This window comes from Rhinoderma darwinii, chromosome 3, assembly GCF_050947455.1.
Source record: "Rhinoderma darwinii isolate aRhiDar2 chromosome 3, aRhiDar2.hap1, whole genome shotgun sequence".
Lineage (NCBI taxonomy): Eukaryota > Metazoa > Chordata > Amphibia > Anura > Rhinodermatidae > Rhinoderma > Rhinoderma darwinii.
In genome coordinates, this window is record NC_134689.1 from 402,408,738 (window position 1) to 402,432,887 (window position 24,150).

The 24,150-nt window shown below is 41.7% G+C and overlaps 1 protein-coding gene across 1 annotated transcript in view; it reads right to left on the reverse strand.

Moving 5' to 3' along the window:
- The window catches only part of LOC142750233 (A.superbus venom factor 1-like), a 55,153-nt gene extending 31,216 nt beyond the window's left edge, over positions 1-23,937 (reverse strand). Inside the window, exons 1-18 of the mRNA XM_075859170.1 lie at positions 23,857-23,937; positions 22,017-22,203; positions 21,745-21,907; positions 21,436-21,506; positions 19,444-19,538; positions 18,393-18,475; positions 17,650-17,737; positions 14,541-14,643; positions 14,191-14,311; positions 12,818-12,933; positions 11,916-12,062; positions 11,098-11,301; positions 10,616-10,807; positions 6,885-7,046; positions 6,652-6,781; positions 4,513-4,587; positions 2,404-2,604; positions 1,421-1,532 (exon numbers count right to left, since the gene is read on the reverse strand). Coding sequence (XP_075715285.1) covers positions 1,421-1,532; positions 2,404-2,604; positions 4,513-4,587; positions 6,652-6,781; positions 6,885-7,046; positions 10,616-10,807; positions 11,098-11,301; positions 11,916-12,062; positions 12,818-12,933; positions 14,191-14,311; positions 14,541-14,643; positions 17,650-17,737; positions 18,393-18,475; positions 19,444-19,538; positions 21,436-21,506; positions 21,745-21,907; positions 22,017-22,203; positions 23,857-23,918 — 2,312 coding nt within the window. The 5' untranslated portion in view covers positions 23,919-23,937. The remainder of the gene's footprint in view (positions 1-1,420; positions 1,533-2,403; positions 2,605-4,512; positions 4,588-6,651; positions 6,782-6,884; positions 7,047-10,615; positions 10,808-11,097; positions 11,302-11,915; positions 12,063-12,817; positions 12,934-14,190; positions 14,312-14,540; positions 14,644-17,649; positions 17,738-18,392; positions 18,476-19,443; positions 19,539-21,435; positions 21,507-21,744; positions 21,908-22,016; positions 22,204-23,856) is intronic.
- Between the last annotated feature and the right edge of the window lie 213 nt (positions 23,938-24,150).

A 24,150-nucleotide genomic window follows, 5' to 3' on the forward strand; every position in this document is an offset into this window, starting at 1 on the left:
GATATGTAGCAAGGAATTGGAGTTTAATCACTTACAACCTTATTCAGTGGCGTAACTACCGCCGTAGAAGTCATAGCGGCTGCTAAAGGGCCCACGGCACGGACCATGCTGCCCGCCGGGACGTCCCCCCCATGCCCGGTGGCGTCGCTAGCAGCCGCTATGGCTACTACAGTGGTAGCGATGCCACATTCAATAATATCTGCGTTCTTAGGATGCAGATACTATTGTACACCATGACAGAGCAGGGAGGTATGTCAATGCTCTGCCATAGGCTGCAGGCCACATTCGATCTGCTGCCTATCAGGCGCAGGATCAGGATCCCTGTGCAGGCTGGCGTAATGACGTCACTGGATGACGCCGACCTATGCAAGATTCCTGTCGGCGTTGAGGAACTGCTCCGATCGTTGGGGGAACGAGGCCTAGGTGAGTTTATTTTTTTATGCTTGGGGCAATATATCGTACTATATACATGTCTACAGGGGGAGGCTGTATAGCACTGTCTACAGGTGGGGCTGTATAGCACTGTATAAAGGGAGGCGGGCTGTATAGCACTGTATACAGGGTGGCTGCATTTCACTGTCTACAGGGGGGCTGTATAGCACTGTCTATAGGGGGCTGTATAGCACTGTTTACAGGGGGTACTATCTACAAAGGGGGCTGTATAGCACTGTCTACAGGGGGGCAGGCTGTATTGCACTGTCTACAAGGGGCTGTATATCCCTGTGTACAGGGGGGGGGACTGTATAGCACTGTCTACAGGGGGGGGGGACTGTATAGCACTGTCTACAGGGGGGGCTGTATAGCCCTGTCTACAGGGGGGCTGTATAGCACTGTCTACAGGTGGGCTGTATAGCCCTGTCTACAGGGGGGGGACTGTATAGCACTGTCTACAGGGGGGGGGGACTGTATAGCACTGTCTACAGGGGGGGCTGTATAGCCCTGTCTACAGGGGGGCTGTATAGCACTGTCTACAAGGGGCTGTATAGCTCTGTCAACAGGCGGGGACTGTATAGCACTGTCTACAGGGGGACTGTATAGCACTGTCTACAGGGGGGGCTGTATAGCACTGTCTACAGGGGGCTGTATAGCCCTGTCTACAGGGGGGCTGTATAGCCCTGTCTACAGGGGGGCTGTATAGCACTGTCTACAGGGGGGCTGTATAGCACTGTCTACAGGGGAGGGCTGTATGGTACTATCTACGGGGGGGGGGTACTATCTACAAAGGGCGGCTGTGTGTGGCACCCAGGGGAGAGGGGCCCAGTCAAAGGTTTGCTATGGGGCCCAGTGTTTCCTAGTTGCGCCCATATCTTATTTAATCTGCTGACGTGCAAAAATGACTATTTAATGTCTCCTGGATCCAATAGAAGGAGAATAGAAGGAGAATGCTGCTTTCACAGTACAAATAAATTGTAAGAATTACCCATTATTATCTGGTCTTTCTGACATTTGTTCTATTTTCCAGAACCATGACTCTGGAAATTCTGTTCTCGAAACAATATCAGAATCTGGGAGATATTCTCCATCATCATCACCTGCAGAAGAAAACATGGCATGTTTATAGTTGGACATTTTTGAAGTGCTACTTGACATAGAAATCCTTATCCGTAAAGAGGTTCTCCAACTAAGCCTATGATTTATGTTTACAAAACTACAGTTAACACAGCAGTAAGAGATACAGATGGGCCTGATTGAAGTCACCTTGCTCCATCTTTGCCTATTTCTGTCTTGAACTGCAGACCTGAGTTATCTGAGACAGACTGGTAACTATGGACATGCTGTCTGACAACCTCAATGTAAAGACTGCAGTAGATAACATTTCCCTAGCAACCAGTCTAGGACTTGAATGACCTGCTCTTAGCCAGATGAGATGGGGAAGATCAGCTTGGCAGCAGTCATACTATGCCATGTCCCACCTCAGACTGTGGTATTAATCAGATTTAATAGTAGGTGGAGATATGATTGTTGATCATTGTGTCTATCTATTGGAAATTGTAGCAAGATCTTTCCATCCTAAAAAGTTCAAAAAGGAGCTAATGTAATCCTCATTAGATCTTCAAAGCTATTGTAGCATTGTCAAAGTCTTTTTCTAACCACACTATGAAGTAGGTGTCTCCAATGGGCATTCCACCCTTCCACAAATTTAGTAAAGTTTTGGTGCTCAACAAAGTTCTAGTGGGTTCTACCAAGACTACCGTAACACTTTTCCAGAACCCACGCAGAAGATGAAGCAAGAAGAAGCAACCAGGGTAACAAGCAAGACAAAGGAGAGCAAAGAAGCAAGATAACATATTGTTATAGGCTGGAAATCGAATATAATAGAACCTCTCATAGTGAATATCATTTTGTTAAGGGTCTACAATCTACTGTGCATTTCCCAGATCCCACTGTATTCCCTCTTCTCACTTCTGCCATATATATCTGTATCTTTTTGATCTCTCTCCTCTATCCTCTTCTTTTCAATGTATTTGCAGCAGTCCAAGAAAGCGTCCACGCATTCTTTGCCTTCCAAGATGTTTGATGCTCGTCTTTCACAGCTATGCCCCATTTGATTATCATTCATGCCATCAGTACAGCATATCTTCACTGAATCCTTGTACTTGGAGGCTGGAAAATAAGATTTCATTGAGAACCATGACAAATCTTAAGCCACATTCATACATCTAAGGAGATCATCCATTTTATAATCACTAATGATGGAGAAATTCCAACTAACATCTAACATCAATATAAAATACAAGATGTGAGTTGGAGTGAAGTTCTGTATTTGCTGTGAAATCGATATTCTTGATACTGGTATGAACTCTGTTCAGTTTGTGCCATGAACTGTTTGTCTATATCAATTATACTTTAAAAAACGGAAAACCTTTGCAGTATTGCAGACGGAGATATAGCGATGGACTAGCTACTGAGATATAGTGATGAACTAGCTACATAGTGATAACCAAGGAAGGAAGGTTGAAAAAAGTTTTTTAAAAAGTTGAAAATGTCAATCGAGTTCAACCTACTATCCTGGACTGTTGATCCAGAAAGAGGCAAAGCAAAGTGACCAAAAAACAGCAATTTTGGCGGTTCTAATTTTTTTTGCAGTGTTCACTGTGCGGGTTAAATAACGAGTTTGGACTTTTACAGATGCAGCGATACCAGTTATGTTTATTTTTATTTTTTAACATTACTCTAGAGAAAAAAATTGGAAAATATTTTTATTTGTAACTTTTACGTTTATTTTTTGGACATTAAAAAAACCTTTAGAACAATGAGAAGTGTATGACCCTGATTGGTCACTGATTGCTCAGCGTCATACACTTCTCTTTACAACGCCCACTTGGTAAAAAGTAAAAACACGCCCAGTTGGTCATTAAGAAACTAATTAGCATAAATCTAAAATTGCTCATAACTTGCTCAAAAATGATCGTTTTTCAAAATAAAAACCACTGCTGTTATCTACATTACAGCACCGATCAGATTATGTAGGAGATAGGGCACTTATAATATGATAAGTGGTTAATAGGGTGAAATAAAAGTGATCTTAGATTCCGCCCATTGCAGTGAGATGTTGACTGTATTAAACAGCTGACACCCGCTGAGTATGGAGCGCACTCAGCCTGTGAGCGCGCTTCATACTTCCATTCAAGACTTGTCACATACATGTATGTGACATTGTGTTAAGGAGTTAAAGAACAATGTAGAGGTTCCTGTGTATGCATTGTTTATACCTGTTTTAGTTAATGTGCCATTTATGGGTTGTCTGCCATCTTGGTTCCTTCAGCAGCTCTGATATGGTTCCCCTAATGAAGCCTACATTTCCCATGTTGGTTCTAGCTTTGCAGAGACAGAGGAGGCAGAGTCTCATCACCCTGCACTTGCTCTGTTCTGAGTCCTATCTACATGCAATAAATGATAGATCAGTGACATAGAACTCCTGTCCTCACACTGCAGAGTCTCAGTGTATCCTATGTGATGCCGCTTCAGACTGCCTCCCCTGCCTCCTGATAGTGATGAATTTCTCTTTGGCAGTTTTTACACAAGAGACAGTGAGGAGTGATAGAAATGCACTGAACTCTCTGTATACAGCACTCACAGATAGTTTCGACAGTTAGTGTGAGCCGGGGGAGTTTTATAACTAGGCAGCTAATCATTGTATGAACCTATTATATCACTGCACTCCTACTCCCTTAGATATGGCAGAAATTATCTCTTCAGCAGCACTATATACATGGAGGGACATACAGAAGCACAAGGGGGTTGGAGGTATTTGATAGGTGATGATGTAATCCTGTAATTCACAGGAAGTCAGCCACACTGGAGAGAGTGACCTCCTGTCTAAACATGAGAGCATTGTCTATTGCGGTGGTCAGACTGAGATCACATGATACAGCCCATAATGAAAGGGTTTAAAATGTATAGATGCAACTGAGTTGGGAAGAAATAAATTACACTGATAAAATATTGCTGGCAAGTTCTAAAAGGAGATCAATCAACTGGATACTCATTGCCCACTGCCCTTCATCTCACCATAAGAAGTTTTCTGTTCAATCAGTTGTGCAGAGGAACGGCGTCTGCGAGCAGCACGGACTTCACATTGTGGTTCTGATCAAAAATAAAAATATGATTAATGTTTCTTACATACATATATACTGTTCTACCCATGAAATGCTCCCTGCCTTTACTTCTATGAACTCACAATCTTAAAATGTTCATACTCAATAGATTAAGATTATCTACCATGCCACCAAACAATCGTACGTTGGATTAGCTGATACATAATTACAGCCAATGACCGTCCAAAAAAATTTGCATGTCTGATCACCTTTTTTGGCAGACATTGGTCATCGGCCATGACGTAAAATTTTAAAACGATGATCAGTCAAAATAGTTAAAATTTACCGTTTCTAATGTGGAATACCATATTTATTTTAAGGACTTCTATCATGCCTCACCTCTTTATGTTCTCTCTTTTTCAGGACTTGTCACATTTCTTCTCCCTCCTCTAGTCCTCACCACTTCATATTTCGATGCTTCTCCCCTCTTCTTCTCTAATCACCCCATCAAATTCACACCACTCTATACTTCTCTCTTGAGTTGCCTCTCCACATTTGCCTTCAGGACTTCTCCCATTCCCTCTTCTACGAACCTCCTCTTCACATTCCTTTCTATGCCTTAATTTTAATTAAACTGCCCTACACTTAACCCCTTAATGACCAGCCTATTTTGGACCTTAATGACCAGGCTATTTTTTAAGTTTTTCCATCGTCAAATTCCAAGAGCTATAACCTTCTTATTTTTGCGTCGACATAGCTGTATAAAGTCTTGTTTTTTGCGGGACAAGTTGTATTTTTTAATAGCACCATTTTTAGGTACATATTATTTATTGATTAACTTTTATTAACTTTTTTTTGGGGGGGGAATAGAAAAAAATCTGAAATTTCGCCACTCTTTTTTGCGTCCTAAATCTACGCCGTTTACCGTGTGATATAAATAACACAATAACTTTATTCAGTGGTTTGTTACGATTGCAACGATACCAAATTTGTATAGTTTTTGTATGTTTTACTACTTTTACACAGTAAAAACGCTTTTTTTTCAAAATTATTTGTTTTTGTGTCTCCATATTTGAAGAGCCGTAACGTTTTTATTTTTTCGCCGATGCGGTTGTATGAGGGCTTTTTTTTTGCGGGGCGACTAGTAGTTTTTATTGGTACCATTTTGGAGTAGATGCGACTTTTTGATCACTTTTTATTAAATTTTTTTAAAGTCAGTATTCACAGAAAACAGCAATTTTTCCATAGTTTTTTATTATTTTTTTTACGGCGTTCACCGTGCGGGTTAAATAATGTAATAGATTTATAGTCGGGGTCGTTACGGATGCGGCGATACCAAATATGTGTAACTTTTTAACTTTATTTTGTTTTTTTTAATAGTAAAGCAATTTGTAAGGGGAAAAGCTGGGTTTTTCATTTTTTTTCAAATTTTTTTTTTAATGAACTTTATTAAACTTTTTTTTCACTTTTTTACTAGTCCCATTAGGGGACTATAATATGCGATTCTGCGATCGCATTTATAATACACTGCAATACTTTTGTATTGCAGTGTATTACTGCCTGGCCGTTTAACACGGACAGGCATCTGCTAGGTCATGCCTGCGGCATGATCTAGCAGGCATTCATTACAGGCAGACCTGGGGGCCTTTATTAGACCCCCGGCTGCCATTAGAGACACAGACACTCGGCGATCGTATCGCCGGGTGTCGGTGGGGGAGAGAGGGAGCTCCCTCCCTCTCTCCAAAACCACTCAGATGCGGTGCTCGCTATTGAGCACCGCATCTGAGGGGTTAAACCTGTGAGATCGATACTAATATCGATCTCAATCGGCAGAGCAGGGACGCTCCCAGCCCTCAGCTGCCTCTAGCAGCTGAGAGCAGGGAGATTTGACAGCTCCCTGCTCTGTTTACTTATTCCGATGCCGCGACGTAAAAAGTCTATGGCATCGGAATAAGGCCCGTTAGTGACCGACGTAGAAACACGATGGGCCGGTCACTAACGGGTTAAAGCTTCCAAATGCAATCTAAAAGTTAATCTCTTCAGAGGAACGACATATCTTTATCATTATTTATTAAACTATTTTTTCTTAAGAATAGGAGAGGATCTCTTTTACCTGATCTTTGCTGGGTTGTTGATTGGAAAGTTGATTGTAAGGCCAAGCCAGCATCATAAAACACCCCCATACTATTGGCGCCACTTCCAGGTGTGCAGCCAATGTCTGATTTCTCCACAGAGTCCCACACCTAGACAGGTAAAGTAAATATAGATACGTTTGACCCTATATAAATAGATCATTTGCCACACTTTCATGATGATCACTTATGTGGTTTACAATGAACTACTTACCTTACTTTGGGAAATCTTATATTTTTTGTTCAGCACATAGACACCTTTGTCTACGGCCACCAGTCCCACATTTGCCTTGTGATCTGCTTTCAGTTTCAGAAACATGGAAGAACCAGGGCTTTGTGCTTTGTTGTCTTTTTCTGTGTTACCAGTCACCAACAGCTGTTTGAGGGTATAAGACAGGTATGTTAACAAATATTCCCTTATGGGGGCATTATAGTGTATGGGGAGCTGATATGGGGGCATTATACTGTATAGGGAGCTGATATGGGGCATTATACTGTATGGGGAGCTCAGTGGCATACCTATAGGGGTCGCAGCGGTCGCAGTTGCCACGCAACGCGCTAATACAAACTTTGTATGTGCTGTGATGCCGGCACTTCCTGGTTACGGGCATGGTTTGTTTAGACATCACAGTCACATGGTACACTCAGTGTACCATGTGAACGTGACGTCACGTGAGCGGGCGTTCCACGCACTGTGGAAGAGCCAATGCGGAAGAGCATGGAAGACTGCAGGTGAGCTGCAGAGGGGGCCCGTAATGTATGTGTGTTATATTGTACTGTCTTTTGTATTGTATTGTACTTTCTGTGTTTGCAATGGAGAGAGGAGAGGGGGGGGGGGGGGTGCTTTAAATTACAGGCCCCCCTCTCCCCTCTCCACCACAAACACAAACTGCACGACACAATACATTAAAAAACTGGGTCACACTCCCTCTAGGGGGGTCGTGTGAAGACCTCCGGGGGGTCACGAACCACTCACCAAGGTCCTGCTTCCAACTGTATTTGCGTCCTCGACGTATATCCAGTTGAATTTAATCCTGGAGCAAGAAGCTGACGGCTCCTTCCTCCAGCATTTACGATGCCGTGAGCTATTAGCAGCTCGGCGCAGACAGGCACCATTTAGTGACGTCATTGCGCCTGTCTGCGCCGAGTCACTCATAACACAGGGCAAAGGAGGAGAAGGATCTCCTCCTTCCACCCATCGTGGGAACGGGGATAGGTAAGTAACTTTATTATTTTTCTATTATGTACATATGGAGGAATTATACTGTATAAGGAGGGGGGCTGATATGAGGGGCATTATACTGTATGGGGCTGCTATGGGGCATTATACTGTGTTGGGCAGCTATGAGGGATATTATACCATATGGGGTCTGCTATGGGGGCATTATACTGTCTGGGGGGCTGATATGGTGACAGCTATGGGGGCATTACACTGTAGGGAGACAGCTATGGGGGCTTTATACTGTGTGGGGCAGCTAAAGGGGGCATTATACTGTATGGGGCTGCTATGGAGGCATTATACTTTATGGGGGCATTAGGCTGTGTGGGGGCAGCTATGAGGTGCATTATACTGTATGGGGCAGCTATGGAGGCATTATACGGTATAGGACTGCTATGGGGTCATTATACTTTATGGGGGGCATTATACTGTGTGGGACAGCTATGAGGGGCATTATACTGTATGGGGCAGCTATGAGGGGCATTATAATGTATGGGGCAGCTATGGAGGCATTATACTGTATGGGGCTGCTATGGGGGCATTATACTGTATGGGGGAATTATACTGTATGGGGTTGCTATGGGGGCATTATACTTTATGGGGAGCATTATACAGTGTGGGGGCAGCTATAAGGGGCATTATACAGTATTTTCTGCTATTGGGGCATTAAACTGTATGGGGGAATTTATGAGGGGCATTATACTGTATGAGGGAATTTATGAGGGGCATTATACTGTATGGGGTCTGCTATGGGGGGCATTATACTGTATGGGGGCATTATACTGTGTGGGGGGCAGCTATGGGGAGCATTATACCGTGTGGGGGCGGCTATGGGGGGATTTATACTGGGGGGGCTGTTGGGCAAGGCAGCTGGCCATAGGCGTGGCAGGGGTTTTGTGGTGTTGGGGAGGGGTAGGGGTAGGGGGGCCCAAGCTGAATTCTTGCACCATGGCACATGAGCCTTTAGCTACGCCCCTGGGGGAGCTGATATGGGGGGCATTATACTGTATGGGGGATAATATGGGGGCATTATACTGTATGGGGAGCTGATATGGGGGCATTATACTTTATGGGGACCTGATATGGGGCATTATACTGTATGGGGGGCTGATATGGGGGGAATTATACTGTATGGGGAGCTGATATGGGGCATTATACTGTATGGGGAGCTGATATGGGGGGCATTATACTGTATGGGGAGCTGATATGGGGGCATTATACTGTATGGGGAGCTGATATGGGGCATTATACTGTATGGGGAGCTGATATGGGGGCATTATACTGTATGGGGAGCTGATATGGGGGAATTATACTGTATGGGGGCTGATATGGGGGCATTATACTGTATGGGGAGCTGATATGGGGGGAATTATACTGTATGGGGGCTGATATGGGGGCATTATACTGTATGGGGAGCTGATATGGGGGCATTATACTGTATGGGGAGCTGATATGGGGGCATTATACTGTATGGGGGCTGATATGGGGCATTATACTGTATGGGGAGCTGATATGGGGCATTATACTGTATGGGGGGTTGATATAGGGGGCATTATACTGTATGGGGAGCTGATATGGGGGGCATTATACTGTATGGGGAGCTGATATGGGGGCATTATACTGTATGGGGAGCCGATATGGGGCATTATACTGCATGGGGAGCTGATATGGGGGCATTATACTGTATGGGGAGCTGATATGGGGGCATTATACTGTATGGGGGATGATATGGGGGCACTATACTATAGGGGGCAGCTATGTGGGGCATTATACTGTGGGCTGATATTGGAATAATTATACGGTATGGGGCAGTTTTGGGGAGCATTATACTGTGTGAGCACAGCAATGGGAGCATTATACTGTGTGGGGGCATTATACTATGGGGGCTGTTGGGCAAGGCGGCTGGGCATAGGTGCACAGGGGTCTGGTGATGGTGGTGTTGGGAGGGGTAGGGGGACACAAGCTGAATTCTTGCACCCGGGCCCATGAGCCTTTAGCTACGCCACTGGGTAGAGGCATTGGTGTAGCGGTTGGTCAGATAGATGAGCCTGGCGGCTGCATTGAGGTTAGATTAGAGAGTTTAGTGAGGGGAAGACCAATTAGTAATTGGTTACAGAAGTCGAGAGGAAAATAAATCAGAGCGACAATGAGGGTTTTGGCTGTTTCCACTGTAAAAAAAGGGTGTATTCTGGAGATGTTTTTGAGGTGCAGATAACAGGAGTGTGCAAGTGATTGAATATAATGAGTAAAGGAAAGATCTGAGTCAAACATAATCCCAAGATGGCGGGCGTGCTGCCCAGGAGTTATGGTAGTGCCACACACTGATATGGAGACATCAAGTTTGGATAGGTTAGTAGATGGTGGGAGCATAAGGAGATCAGTTTTTGAAAGATTTCTAAGGTTTCAGATAGAGGACATGACAGTGGAAAGACAATCACTGGTGTTTTGTATTAGAGCGGGGGTGATGTCATGGTTAGAGGTATATAATTGGGTATCATCAGTGTAGAGATGGTAATAGAAGCCAAATCTGCTGATGGTTTGTCCAATAGGGGCTGTGTAGAGAGAAAGGAGGAGCGGACCTAGGACTGATCCCTGAGGAACCCCAATAGCAAGGGGAAGAGGAGAAGTAGAGCTAGCAAATAGTACACTGAAAAAGCGATCAGAGAGCTAAGAAAAACTAAAAGAGAGCAGAATCCTTTTTTTAAATATTAGATAAGATGCCTCACCGTTCCCATGCATGTGTCCGTTACATCCACCCAGATAGAATCTGAGACAATCTCATTTCCCACAATGTAATATGCAATTATACGGAAGGATGGAATGAATTCTTCTGTGATGGGGAGATTCATTGTTACCAAAGACTGACCCTGAAACCGATCCTGTCTGTCCACTTTCAGTATCCTGCCTTTGTTCATGATCTACAAAAAAAAGTAAAAAAGACTTGAATCCAACTGGTTATATGATGTCTTACATTTCAGTTCTGATAAACATGTAGTCATTTTAATCATGGTCATACATTACCATCTACAAGTTCTGCCTGCGAACACGAATAGTTATGATAGAAAACTATATATTGTCAAACCCCATAAACAAATAAAACATTGTATAATCTACAGAATGCCCATTAAATAATTAATAAGATATTTCTGAGAAATTCCACCCCGACTGTACAAAGTTGAGTTGTTGTGGAATACGTAGAACTGTTTACCAGGTAGGTGAAGTGTTGTATCTGGTTCTGAACGGCCGCGTTGACATTACGAATATTTAAATTTACAGCAAGATTGTCTCCAGGTTTAACTTCTGAGGCAGTGATAACAATGTGCAGGTAATTTCCGCCTGACTGGTAAGCATTGGCTGTCATTGTTGCGGTTGCTTGTCGAGGAGATTCCAATAAAGGAAGTGCTGTTTTCACCTGTAATTATGAGAGATCAGAAGAATACAGTCAAGATTGAGTCACCCAGGGGAAACAAAATAATTATTCCTTGACAAAAAGAGCTGAAAAAAGTGTGGCCTCTTTTGAGGAACATCACAAACTGGTAGAGACACCGGACACATGCATTGCGACATTAGGCCTAGAGGCCTAGGTGACTAAGACACAAAACTATTGGACCTCTGAAGCGGAGGACTTTCATATAAAATGGCTTTAAACAAAGTGTAACATACATACAGTCAACTATACCAATGATGACAGTAGACTAGTCATCAGCATAACTCAGAAACACAGACATTTCACGTTCATGTTCACTTTGGAAAATCCCTTGTTGTTAGGAGATTCCTCGACATTAAGCTGATCAGAGGATGTTCTGCTGCTGGGACCTTCAGTGATCAGCTCCAATCTGTGAGGAAACCTGGCAGCAAGTGTTTAATCTTGCTACAATGCCGCCACAGGAGAAATGAAGTATTACACAGTGCCCAGAGGGATATCCATGTTATGCATGGAAGTTCATGCTCCTCCAGAGCGAGTTTCACTACAACTAATGTATAAACTAAGATAATACATAATAATTATTTTGCAGGGATACTCACAGTAATTTGAAGGGTATTTATATTTGAAGGAGTATTCATTGTCAGCCTGGCTGCCCCCTGAAACCCTGTTACACCCTCCACTTTTCCTGGCTCCGCCACAACTGGGATCCGAGTTGCTGGAGAACCGTCAGGATTTGTCACAAATACCTTTGGAATAATAAAAGGCATCTTAGAGACGTATATGTAGAATACAAAAACATGATAAATGATAATTGCCCTTAAGGTCTATAGTTAAATAAAGTACAAGAAAAATATGATTGCAAATTCACTTGACAACCACAGAAATCGTAGCTAACTGGCCTTATCCTATTTACAAAAACTTCTGATATGGGCGGAAGAATATTTTAATAAGAACTTATAATGGGGTGGACCACTGTTCTCAAACCTGTGGCTTTCCAGATCCTGTAAAACTAAACTCCCAGAATGACCTTAACAGCCCGCAAAAGCTGGAGATCCACGGGTTGGAGTCCACTGTAAAGCTTTATTCAGACCAACGTGTGTGAAATTGGCCATGATAAACGGACGTTTTTCAGGGCTGATTTGCACCCGTTTTCCCGGATCCCTCAAAGACTTGAGTCTATTAAGGGATCCGTGAAAACGGACAAAAATAAGACATGTCCTATTTTTTCACAGGCCCCTCCATACGGTCTGTTAAAACAAAGGCTATGTGAATAGCCCCATAGAAATACACGCATCCGTGTGACGGCCGTTAAAAAAAACGGCCGTCACACGTACGATTTACACGTTCATCTGAATAAGGCTTTATGGTGAAATCAATAGGGGAACTATAAGGGATATGTAAGATAGGGTATGCAGTTTAATGTTGTAGTGAGGCATGTACTGGTGAATCTTCACGCACATATGATTTTATCATGCTTCTTATATCAAAAAGGGTCACATACCATAAGGTCAAATGGCATTCCAGGCTTGAAATATTTGGAGGTTTTGGTAAAAAGAACTTTAAATGGTGTTTGCACAATGTGAATATCTTCCAGTTCACTTTCCACAATTTCACTGCCTAAAAAAAGACAAACAATTTTAATGCTAGAAGTTCTAAAATATCACACATATTATGCTTATACAAAGGCCAACATATTCTGCGTGTCCCTGTTCCCAATGGGGCTCACAATCGAATTCCCTAAATCAGGCACACTCGGTCCAATTTCATAAGTAGTCAATTAACATATCAGGGCATGTTCACACAGGCATATTGCATGCATATTTTAGGCCTCGTAATATGCCCCAAAAAAGTCTAGAAACAGTTCCCACAAAGCAGGCGTTTTTGAGGCAGGTTTGACAACCGCGTTTGAAGTTTTTCTTATGAGTCCATATGAAATGTTGAAAATCTGCCTCAAAATTGCCTCAAGAAGTGACATCCACTTCTTTTGTACAAGGTATATTTTTACACTGTTTCTTGAAACAGCGGCATAAAATTACGCCTCGTATGCACTACCCAGTTTTTACACTTTGAAAACAATGGGAAGCTGTTCGCAGGCGTTTTTAAGTCGTATTTCGGAGTGTTAGACCCTGTTCACGTAGCATGTATTTGACACATATTTTAGTGTGTTTTACGCGCTCAAATATGGGGTAAAAAATTATTAATTAAGCTTTCCATTGAGATCAATGGGAAAGCGCACTGTTAGTCCATACGAGACGCTTTTTACTCAAGCGTATTTAAATTACGCATAAAAAAAGTAATGCAAATTTTTTGTCATGTAAAGCGCGCAAAATGTTCCCATATCAATATCAATGGGAGTCCTAATAGTGCCATACTATGCGCAGATAACAGTGATCAGGTCCCTTCCAAGCCAAGCATCTGAAGGACAATTGTCCACAAGAGGTCGATGGATGGCCAAAAATGGTGGTGCCTCCAGGACATTTGCCTCCTTTGCCCTTCCAATAATCTGGGCCTAGCTCTTTGATACGAATGGGTGGGATGCTATTTATATTATGGAATTGTTTTTTTTTTTAAATTGGCACTTAGATCAAGATATTGTTCTTCTACAATCAATAACTCCTTAAAGAAATATTTTTTAAAAGTTATTGACTCAAGTGTGACAAATATTTTTTTTAAATAATTAAAGTGTAACAAAATACTACACTAACCCATATTGCGATATTACCAAGAACATAGACGTAGGCCTAGGTTTTAGATACACACACATTACTTAGAAAATTATCTATAGACTACATAGGTACAAAATTAGACATGAGAACTCAAGAACATCTAGGCTTCTGGCTTAAATATTTTAATGTTCCACCTGACAGTACTCACCAGAATCTGTAATGAGTGTAATTGACATATATAAGGTATATTGTAACATGTCATTAGCGTTTTTGAAGCTCTTCACAAGATCTTCTCTCGCCAATATAGCAATTCCATCTCCATCGGAAATCTAATAGACAGAAAATGGTCATCAAGAAGAAGATCAATAATAAATGGTGGTAGGGAGAAAAAAAAGAACAAAAAAATAAATAAAAAACCAATAAATAACAAAAGTCCCACACGAGGCTTAAAATAATTTTAAAGCTAAAAAAGTAAAATCTTCAAAAGATTTTTTTGTTATAAAAAAGAAGGAAATGGAAACAAGTTCTTGATAACATTTAGAAATATTATTTTCCTACCGGAATCCGTCTCAGGGTATTTGGCAGACTGGTCTTAACATCATCTTTCTTGACCCCAAATATTATAAACGCCCAGCCATTCACAGGCTTCCCATAGAGGAACCTAATATTGAAAATAAAACCAGAGGAACAAATATGAATGACCACAAGTATTCCACCCTCAACGCCATCATTTATGTTCCCATTTGGCACAGCTAAACATAAAAACATGGTTGAAAAAAGACACAGGTCCATTAAGTCCATTAAGTCTAATCTACAGGGTGGGCCATTTATATGGATACACCTAAATAAAATGGGAATGGTTGGTGATATTAACTTCCTGTTTGTGGCACATTAGTATATGGGAGGGGGGAAACTCTTCAAGCTGGGTGTTGACCATGGCGGCCATTTTGAAGTCAGCCATTTTGTATCCAACTTTAGTTTTTTCAATGGGAAGAGGGTCATGTGACACATCAAACTTATCGAGAATTTCACAAGAAAAACAATAGTGTGCTTGGTTTTAACGTTACTTTATTCTTTCATGAGTTATTTACAAGTTTCTGACCACTTATAAAATGTGTTCAAAGTGCTGCCCATTGTGTTGGATTGTCAATGCAACCCTCTTCTCCCACTCTTCACACACTGATAGCAACATCGCAGAAGAAATGCCTCCCGATCTGACCCCCTTAGACTTTTATTTTTGGGGTCATCTGAAGGCAATTGTCTATGCTGTGAAGATACAAGATGTGCAGCAACTAAAACTACGGATGCTGGAAGCCTGTGCTAGCATTTCTTCTGTGGTGTTGCTATCAGTGTGTGAAGAGTGGGAGAAGAGGGTTGCATTGACAATCCAACACAATGGGCAGCACTTTGAACACATTTTATAAGTGGTCAGAAACTTGTAAATAACTCATGAAAGAATAAAGTAACGTTAAAACCAAGCACACCATTGTTTTTCTTGTGAAATTCTCGATAAGTTTGATGTGTCACATGACCCTCTTCCCATTGAAAAAACAAAAGTTGGATACAAAATGGCTGACTTCAAAATGGCCACCATGGTCAACACCCAGCTTGAAAAGTTTCCCCCCTCCCATATACTAATGTGCCACAAACAGGAAGTTAATATCACCAACCATTCCCATTTTATTTAGGTGTATCCATATAAATGGCCCACCCTGTATAATCCTACAATGTTTATCCAGAGAAAGGCAAAACCCCCATGTGGTGCTAACAAATTGCCTCATATCGGGAGGGAGGGGGGATTATTTACAATATTCCATGTGTGGTCTGACTAGCGGTTTGTCTAGCGGCAAAACTATACTCTTGTCATGAGCATCTATGCCTCTTTCGAGACTTTCCATCATTTTGTTTGCTTTGATGGCAGCTGCCTGGCACGCCTTTCATTGGGTTTTGATATTTAATACATAATTGTAAAATGAGTTTTCTCTAGCTTATATTTATCCACATTAAACTTTGTTTGCCATTTGTAATATATTATCCTCCTCTGTGTTGATTACTTTGCAGAGCTATACTCTGTATGCCCTCTACAAAGTCATTAATAAACAATAAGATGAAGAGTGCCCATAACACAGCCCTGTGGTACCCCAACTGTGACCCACACTTTTCTTTTACTTTTTTTCCCTGAGTCAGTTATCAACTAAATTACATACATTATCTACCGGTCCCAGCATTCTCATTTTATATACTGTACCAACCTTTTTTATGGCATGGTAAGTAATTTTAAAAGGGCACATAAACCGGCACCAAACATCTCTAATGCTTATCTTTGGTGCAAATTTGTTGGATCATTGTTTCCCCGAATGGCGGACAAGTCTGGCTCCATAAACAATCTTTGTATAGATATTAAAGTAGCCATAGACTTAAAGCGACACTCCAATCTAAGGACAAAATTATAAATGTGATGGGTATATGGAGTAATATTACCAGGTGGCCTCCAGTTGCCCCCCTTCTGCCATGGATCTGCCGTTTTGGGCACAAAAACTGCATTTTGTTGTTTCAAAATGGCCACAGCGTTTCTCAGACACCTCCTCTGTTCACAGATTGGACAGAACTGCTTATGTGAGCAAGTCTGCCCAATTTGAGAAGAGTGGGACTGCCTCAGACTCAGAGTCTAAGAAGCGTTGTGGCCATTTTGGGACAGCACACAGGGGACCCTAAAACAGCAGATCCATGACAGAGAAACACAACTGGAGGGCATCAGGTAATATGACTCCATTTACACCATCATATTTAAAATGTTTTCCCTGGACCGGAAGGTTGCTTTAAGGAGAATTCTGTTCATCTGACTTTATCTGAGTGTAACGTCCATGGCCACGGCCCGCCGTTCTAACTTACCCCTCGACGGCCGTGGCCATGGACATGTGAGTTCCCTGCAGCGTCCGCCCCCTGTTAGGCGCCGGTACTCCCTTCCTGGTATTGAGATTGTCTCCGGAGGACACGCCCGCCCGCGAGTGCACGGTGCACGCATAATTGCAGGAAGTCTGCAATCAAGCCCAGAATGCTACTGGACTATAAAAAGGGCTCTGCCCTCTTGTTCTTTGCCTGAGCATTGTTCGTTACCCAAAGTTTGTCTTGCAAATGGTCTCCTAGTGTCTTCCAGTTCCCAAGTGTTCCCTGTTCCTGTATCCTGTATCCTGTATCCCGTGATGTCCTGGTCAAGAGCCGTGCTGTGCTGTAGTCATGCTGTGCTGTATTCCACACCTGTTCTGCTGCTCCACGACTGACGTCTACCTGCTGCCTGGTCCCAGCCAAGCCTGCTGTGCTACTGTCCGAGTTTCCACAGGTACCCTTTCTGGACTATAGACTCTGTACTATACCTGTTTGGCCACCTGCCATCCCGCTACATGGTACGGCCCAGTGGTTCCACACCCCGCATCGTGACACTGAGTATTATGACTCCAGAGCCACATACAGATATTTATGCCTCCTGCGTTAAGTGGGAAAGTCACATTCTCATATTATTGTTGGCTTACAGAATAATAGGCTATGAACATTGGTGGTGGGGTGAGCTTAAATTCAGATTGTCACTTGGGATATGTGCTATAATTGAATACATCATCTCTTTACTACAAAAAACTCAAATGTTCCTTTCGTACTGTCATGTACTTACTTTGCTTTGATGTCCACTACAAATTCAAGACTTTCGATATAAAAATATTTCTCCCCTGGAATCAGCTGAATCTCAAAAGTGGGAAGGACTATAGGAGAAAAAAAGTAGAAATTGTTAAAAATATTTAAAAAAAAAAACCACTGATATTACCAACATGTTGTAATGACTGGGGGTAGGGAAACAGAAGTGAGCCCTAATCTACCTGCCACTCTGTCCCTGCCTACTTGCAACGACCCGCCCTAGGCGACGGGGTTCAACTGGGCGACGATCCCTACGCTCAGTAAGTGCACGAGACAAACAGGCCAGGGTACACAAAGCAAAGGGAAATGAGGCAGTTGCCCACGGCAACACCGTGAGCAACAAGAGTGGTGAACGAGCCGAGTCAAACCAGGAGTGTACGAGGTACCAAACGCAGAGCAGGAGAGTAGTCATTAAGCCAGGGTCAGTATGGAGCAGGGTCAAATAGTTAGAAGCTGTAGCAGGGCCAGGAAACCACACGAGAAGAATCACAAGCAAAGGAGGAACAGGAAAGGCAGGTATAAATAGACAGAGGGCGGGAGCTAGCTCCGTCTGGCCAGGCTGCGATAGGCTCTCCCACTCCTAAGCCTGCCATCCTGAGTGGTGGAAGATGGAGTCAGTCTCAGAGACATAGACTCAGGTGCAGACTGATTACCTATGGGCGTATACACAGAAGTTGTGCCTGGCAGATCCTTTACACATGTCCTATAATTATATTTTCTTACCATATTCTTTCACCTCGAAGTTCGTGGTATAATTTTGTAGCGGAGAGTCTTCATATTTTGCTGATATGGTCCATACACCCAAACTGAAGGGTCAGATCAATATGTTATTATGAGCACAATATGGCACTATTCATTTGGCACTTTATAAACTATTTATATGAGCACTGTATGGTGCTATTTATATGAGCCCTGTAGATTAGTATTTATATGAGCACTGTATGGTGCTATTTATATGAGCCCTGTAGATTAGTATCTATATGAGCACTGTCTGGTGCTGTTTATATGGGCACTGTAGGTTAGTATTTATATGGGCACTGTATGGTGCTATTTATCTGAGCCCCGTAGATTAATATTTATATGGGCACTGTGTGGTGCTGTTTATATGGGCACTTTAGGTTAGTATTTATATGGACACTGTATGGTGCTATTTTTTTGAGCCCTGTTGATTAATATTTATATGGGCACTGTATGGTACTGTTTATATGGGCACTGTAGGTTCGTTTTTATATGGGCACTGTATGGCACAATGAATATAGTTTCTGTACCATTATATTTAGATATATGTGTTACATATGTAATAACACACACACATATATATATATATATATATATATATATATATATATATATATATAATACATATTTAAATGTAAAAATTAAACTGAAGAAAACGCCCAGACTACAGTACCAACCAGATGTAGGGAGTATTGCTCTCCGGGAAGAAAATAGTCAGTAAGCGCCATGACAAATGTAGGGCAGCCGGTCATCGGCGTATGAATTATACTTGGATTATCATGGCTCCCGGTTAGTAATTAAAGTGTTAATTAGGCTCGGACAATGAATTAATATGAGCCTAACAGATTTGAGAATTCCACCTAAAAACATATTAATGACATGGCCGGTTTCTCGTTGCAATGTCCACTACCCTGCCATGCTGTGCCCCTCCATTCTTGTCCACAATAAATAAAATTGTTGAGTTGTCTTCCCAATATGAACGCGGATATATCAAATCAATCAGACAAGTTATTTGAGTATAAAATGGAATATTTACCTCACAAGTTCTGGTAGTTTGTAGGATAAGGAGATGATACCGGATTCTCCTTCAGTTTTGACTGTATCTCTCTTAACAATTATGTTCTCAGGCGTCTGTACAGAGAAAAGACAATTGCAGGAATTGGCTAAATCCGTCAGAAATGTGACGTACTTTGCGCAAAAAAATAGTTTTTTTTTATAGAAAAGCTACATTTATTAACACAATGCACCTGTTTTACTCTCAATTACGTCAATCCCTTTGTTTTCTTTGTTTTGCATAGCCTCACTATTGGACACCACTATACATGTGGTACGCTACTGGCCGGAGCATATCAACAACTCCAAGTAGAGTGCAATTGTTTTTTGGTGGTCTTTTCCATATGGCGACACTTTTTGGATAGAATTCTCCATAGAATATTACCTGCTCTGAACACGAGCCGATGGGAAAGGATTCTAGTTATTGACACTCGCTCACAAGTTGACATAAGGTCAGGCTGGTTCGGTCTACTATAGAACCCTTTTGCCATTTGAGAGGTATATAGGTGCGAAATAGTGGTTTTTATCTTTGTACTGTTAGATACTGTTATTTGGGTACTTTATGGCACTATTATGTAGAAACTGTGTAACAGTATTGTATGGGCACTGGTTAGTACTGTGATTTGGTCTGTATTAGGACTTATTCTGTATTTGCCTCCGATGGGGACTATTTGACTCTCTGTTGAGTTCTCATTTTTAAGATGCAGCAAACGCATGATGTCACAGAGTGTGAAGGGAGAAACCAATGCTCGCCCCCTGTGTACCATGGAATATACCTTCATTTTATAAACACTATACTTATTTATATTGTTTTGCCTATGGAATTTTCTATCTTACACTTAAAAGCTATGTAAACCTTTGAAAGGCCAAATGTTTTTTGTTTTTTTTAATAAAAAGGTGCATCAGTGTGTTTTTTGTAACTTTGTAAATACTTTTTATTAAAAACTATTTTTACTTTTCTAAATACAGCTGTTCTGTAGTCTGTATACAGAGCAGCTGTATGTAGCGCTATTTAATGAATCCGTCAGTCCCAGGGACCCGACGGGTTCAGTGTCGGTGGGTCCCCCGTGTCTCTGACACACAGGAGCCACCTGTTATCCATCACATCTAAGTTCATAACTTACATGTGATGGATAACACGTGGATTCTGCTTTCACTGAACCCGTCAGGTCCACAGGACTGACGGATTCAGTGAATAGCGCTAGATTCAGCTGTTTTGTATAGAGAATACAGAGGAGCTGTATCTAAAAAAGCTAAAATAATTTTTAATAAAATGTATTTACAAAGTTACACAAAACACACTGATACAACTTTTTATTATTATTTTTTTTATAATTTGCCTTTCAAAGGTTTATATATCTTTTACAGGCTATGTACACCTTTGAAAATGTTATTTATTTTAATAATCAGTGTGGATGGTGCAACTTTCTAATTACTTTTTATCAAAAATAATTTTTACTTTTTGAGATACAGCTGCTTTGTATCCTGTATACAGAGCAGCTGTATCTTGTGCTGAGACCTGAATCCGTCAGGTCAGCTGGACTGACGGGTTCAGTGTCAGCCGTTCCAGCGCTATTACCAATCACATCTAAGTTCATAACTTAGATGTGATCGATAATAGGAGGATCCAGCTTTTTTTATTGAGTGGTCGCTTTTTGTGTATAGGATTTAGTCTTATTGACGCTAGTTTTGCACTCCTTATATCATTTTTTTTAGATGTGCGAGGCGCCTGCCTCTCTTCTATGGTTTACACTTAAGAGTTACGTGAATTATTAAGGGCATGGTAATATATTTTTACTTTATCCTACATACTTGTATTATTTTTGTGACCTTCCATTCCAACAAACCAAAAACCAAGATTGGACAACCACAGCTTCTGTGTGATGGCTTTACCTACTTATCTTCTGCTTGGTATTAAAATTATATTAGTGGTTAAAATTTGTAAAAAAAGTAAGATGCATCACCGTTCTCTTACCAGAAACTCAACGATGACAGCTTTATTCACAGGGGACATCTTGTAGTTCATCGAGAAGATACGGTAGAGAACTGTGAAAAGAAGACCAAGAATATAAGGTGGACGACCATTTAAGATGGTGCAAAACCGGTGTAGGAACCCTTTGCTTTTCAGCAGTGGATTTACTGTGAGTGATAAGATTGAAGTGGAGTAAATTCCTTACAGGTCCACAGTATAGGGCACATACTAAGTCTCAGCCTCTTCAATGAGCCGAACAGGGAGCAGAACAGCAAGTGCAATGCCATAACACCAAACAATCCATGCCAATACCTGTAGACCCCGGTGTGTAGATAGTCTTGTCAGCTTGAATAAAAACATATCCACTTTGATAGCCCAGAAGCACAACTTTTTCCATATTACACATGGGAGACTTTACCGTCACGTAGACATATTGTTTGGTTTTGGAGTCTTTAACTAGATCTTTAGATGGAATCTGACCAAAAAAAAAGGAAAGAAAAAAATGTTTGATTAACAACCGGATCAAGGATCGGTAGCAAACCGTGTTATGTATTGTTGCCGGTTTTGGTATGCCATGACTTTACCTTGACTGTAGCTGTGCCCAGAAATTTGTTAGCAGCATTCAGGGAGATCTTCTGCTTCACTAAACTGAAACTTTTCTTGGGAAAGTCTTGAATCTCAACTTCAGCCTCAAAAGCCATGTTGTTCCCGTCTAGGACGATGATTTCATCACTCTCCAAACGTAGTATGTTGGGTGTAATGAGAGTACATCTATCACAGAAACACAAGCCAATCAGAATAAACAATAGAGTCATATTAAGGTCTATGGAGGCCCCTGGATAAAACTTGTGGGGGCTCCCAGTCAATTATTTTCTTCTTTGGAAAGAAGGAAATGGAGGGGGATACTACTACTATAATACTGCCCCAATAATAATTCCACACGGTGCCTAAATAATAGCACCATGAAGTGCAAAGTAACATAACCATACAGGGTCCACATAATACTGCTATAGAATGACTTCATTATAGTGCCCTATACTGGATACATAGTACTGAATAGATGCCTACGTCCTAATGCCATACAGTGCCCACTCAATACAGCCATGAAATAAGCACATAACTGTGCCATACCTTCCTATGTAGTGCCAAAATAATGCTACAGAGTTCTCAAACAATTCCACAGACAGCACCATGAGTCTAGGCCATAATAGTGGAGGTTGCCCCCCTTACCCATGCTTTAATCCAGCCCTGACAAGCAATCAATTAAATACTAAAACTACCATGGGTCCTGCTTTGAGCTTTAGACATGGACATTGGTCCTTTGTCCTAAATTTCTCCGCTCCTGAAATGTCCCTCTTGTTGAACTGATCAATTGGTTTGCATTGAAAGCCCCTATACATTTCCAGCGCTGTTTTGTAGCCATATAACTTATACTCCAGTGCCCCATATAATAAATCACATACAGTCTATAGTGATATGAGGGAGTCATGCTGAACCCAGTCAGATATAATAATTGACATAATGAAGACCAAGAGACCCTGGACAACAAATAAGGCTACATTGACACGAGCATGACAGATTTTACGCGTCTAAAAAACGCGCGTATATCTGTCCGTATTCGTTGCTTTATGCATCAATGTGCTGTGCGAGTGGCATGCGTTTTTCACACACTCGCACTTTTTTTTAAATGTAACTGGTGCATAAAACATGGACAACACATGGATGTGCATCCGTGTGCTGTCCGTGATTTTCAAACACCCCTTAACTTCAAAGGGCGACTAGGTGCGTGAAAACGCTCCAATATAGGACATACAGTGAGCTTCATGCATCGGACACTCGCAGTGTCAAAACTCATGCATGTGTGAATGGCCCCATTGAAATCAATGGGGCCGTGTGCTGTACGTTGTTTCAACGCACAGCCCATGGATGAGATTCACGCTCGTGTAAATGAGCCCTAAAGCTTTCCCCTCTTTGCTATTTTAAACTGATATACTTATAATTTAAGCCTAGAGCCCACATAATTCCACTATAATGTGCCCAAATAATATGCAGTATACAAATAATACTACCTTAAATCGCCCACAGAAAACCGCCATATAGTTGCCATATAACACTGCTGTTTAGTTCCCAAAAAAGACCACCCTATGCAGCTAAATAATATTGAGTGGTTTTAGTTTTTTCTGGGATTCCCATCCCCAGAGATCTAATAGTAAAGTGGGGCCCTCACCAATTACCCAGTTTGCCACCCCCTAAAACTGGTTCTGCAAACAGAGCTCACAATCTACTGACAGCACAGACTGTAGAAGTGAAAACCGCTTGCGGATACATATTGCAAACACAAAATCCAAATGTGGCTTCTTTTATATACTTCTATCTAAACTGAATATAAAATACAATACAAAATTGAATACAAAAATTACTTACGATTGTCCATAGCAACCAGCCAGGAGGGCGAGCAGGGTGAGACACAGAACTCTGCACCCCATGGTGTATCTAGGATGCAGTGCCTTCTCTGCCAGGACCTGGGGCTTTATATCATCTCTTGGGTGGACAGAGCAAACAATCTCTCTAATCAGTAACAGGGAGGAGCTGGAGAGATTTCCAAACTCTGTAATTTCCAGTAAAATCAGCAACTATGGCAAAATACACAGAGATTGTGTGTACTTCACAGCAGGGGCCGAGCGGCAAGTGTTACTGAAGCCTGGACACATCAAACAA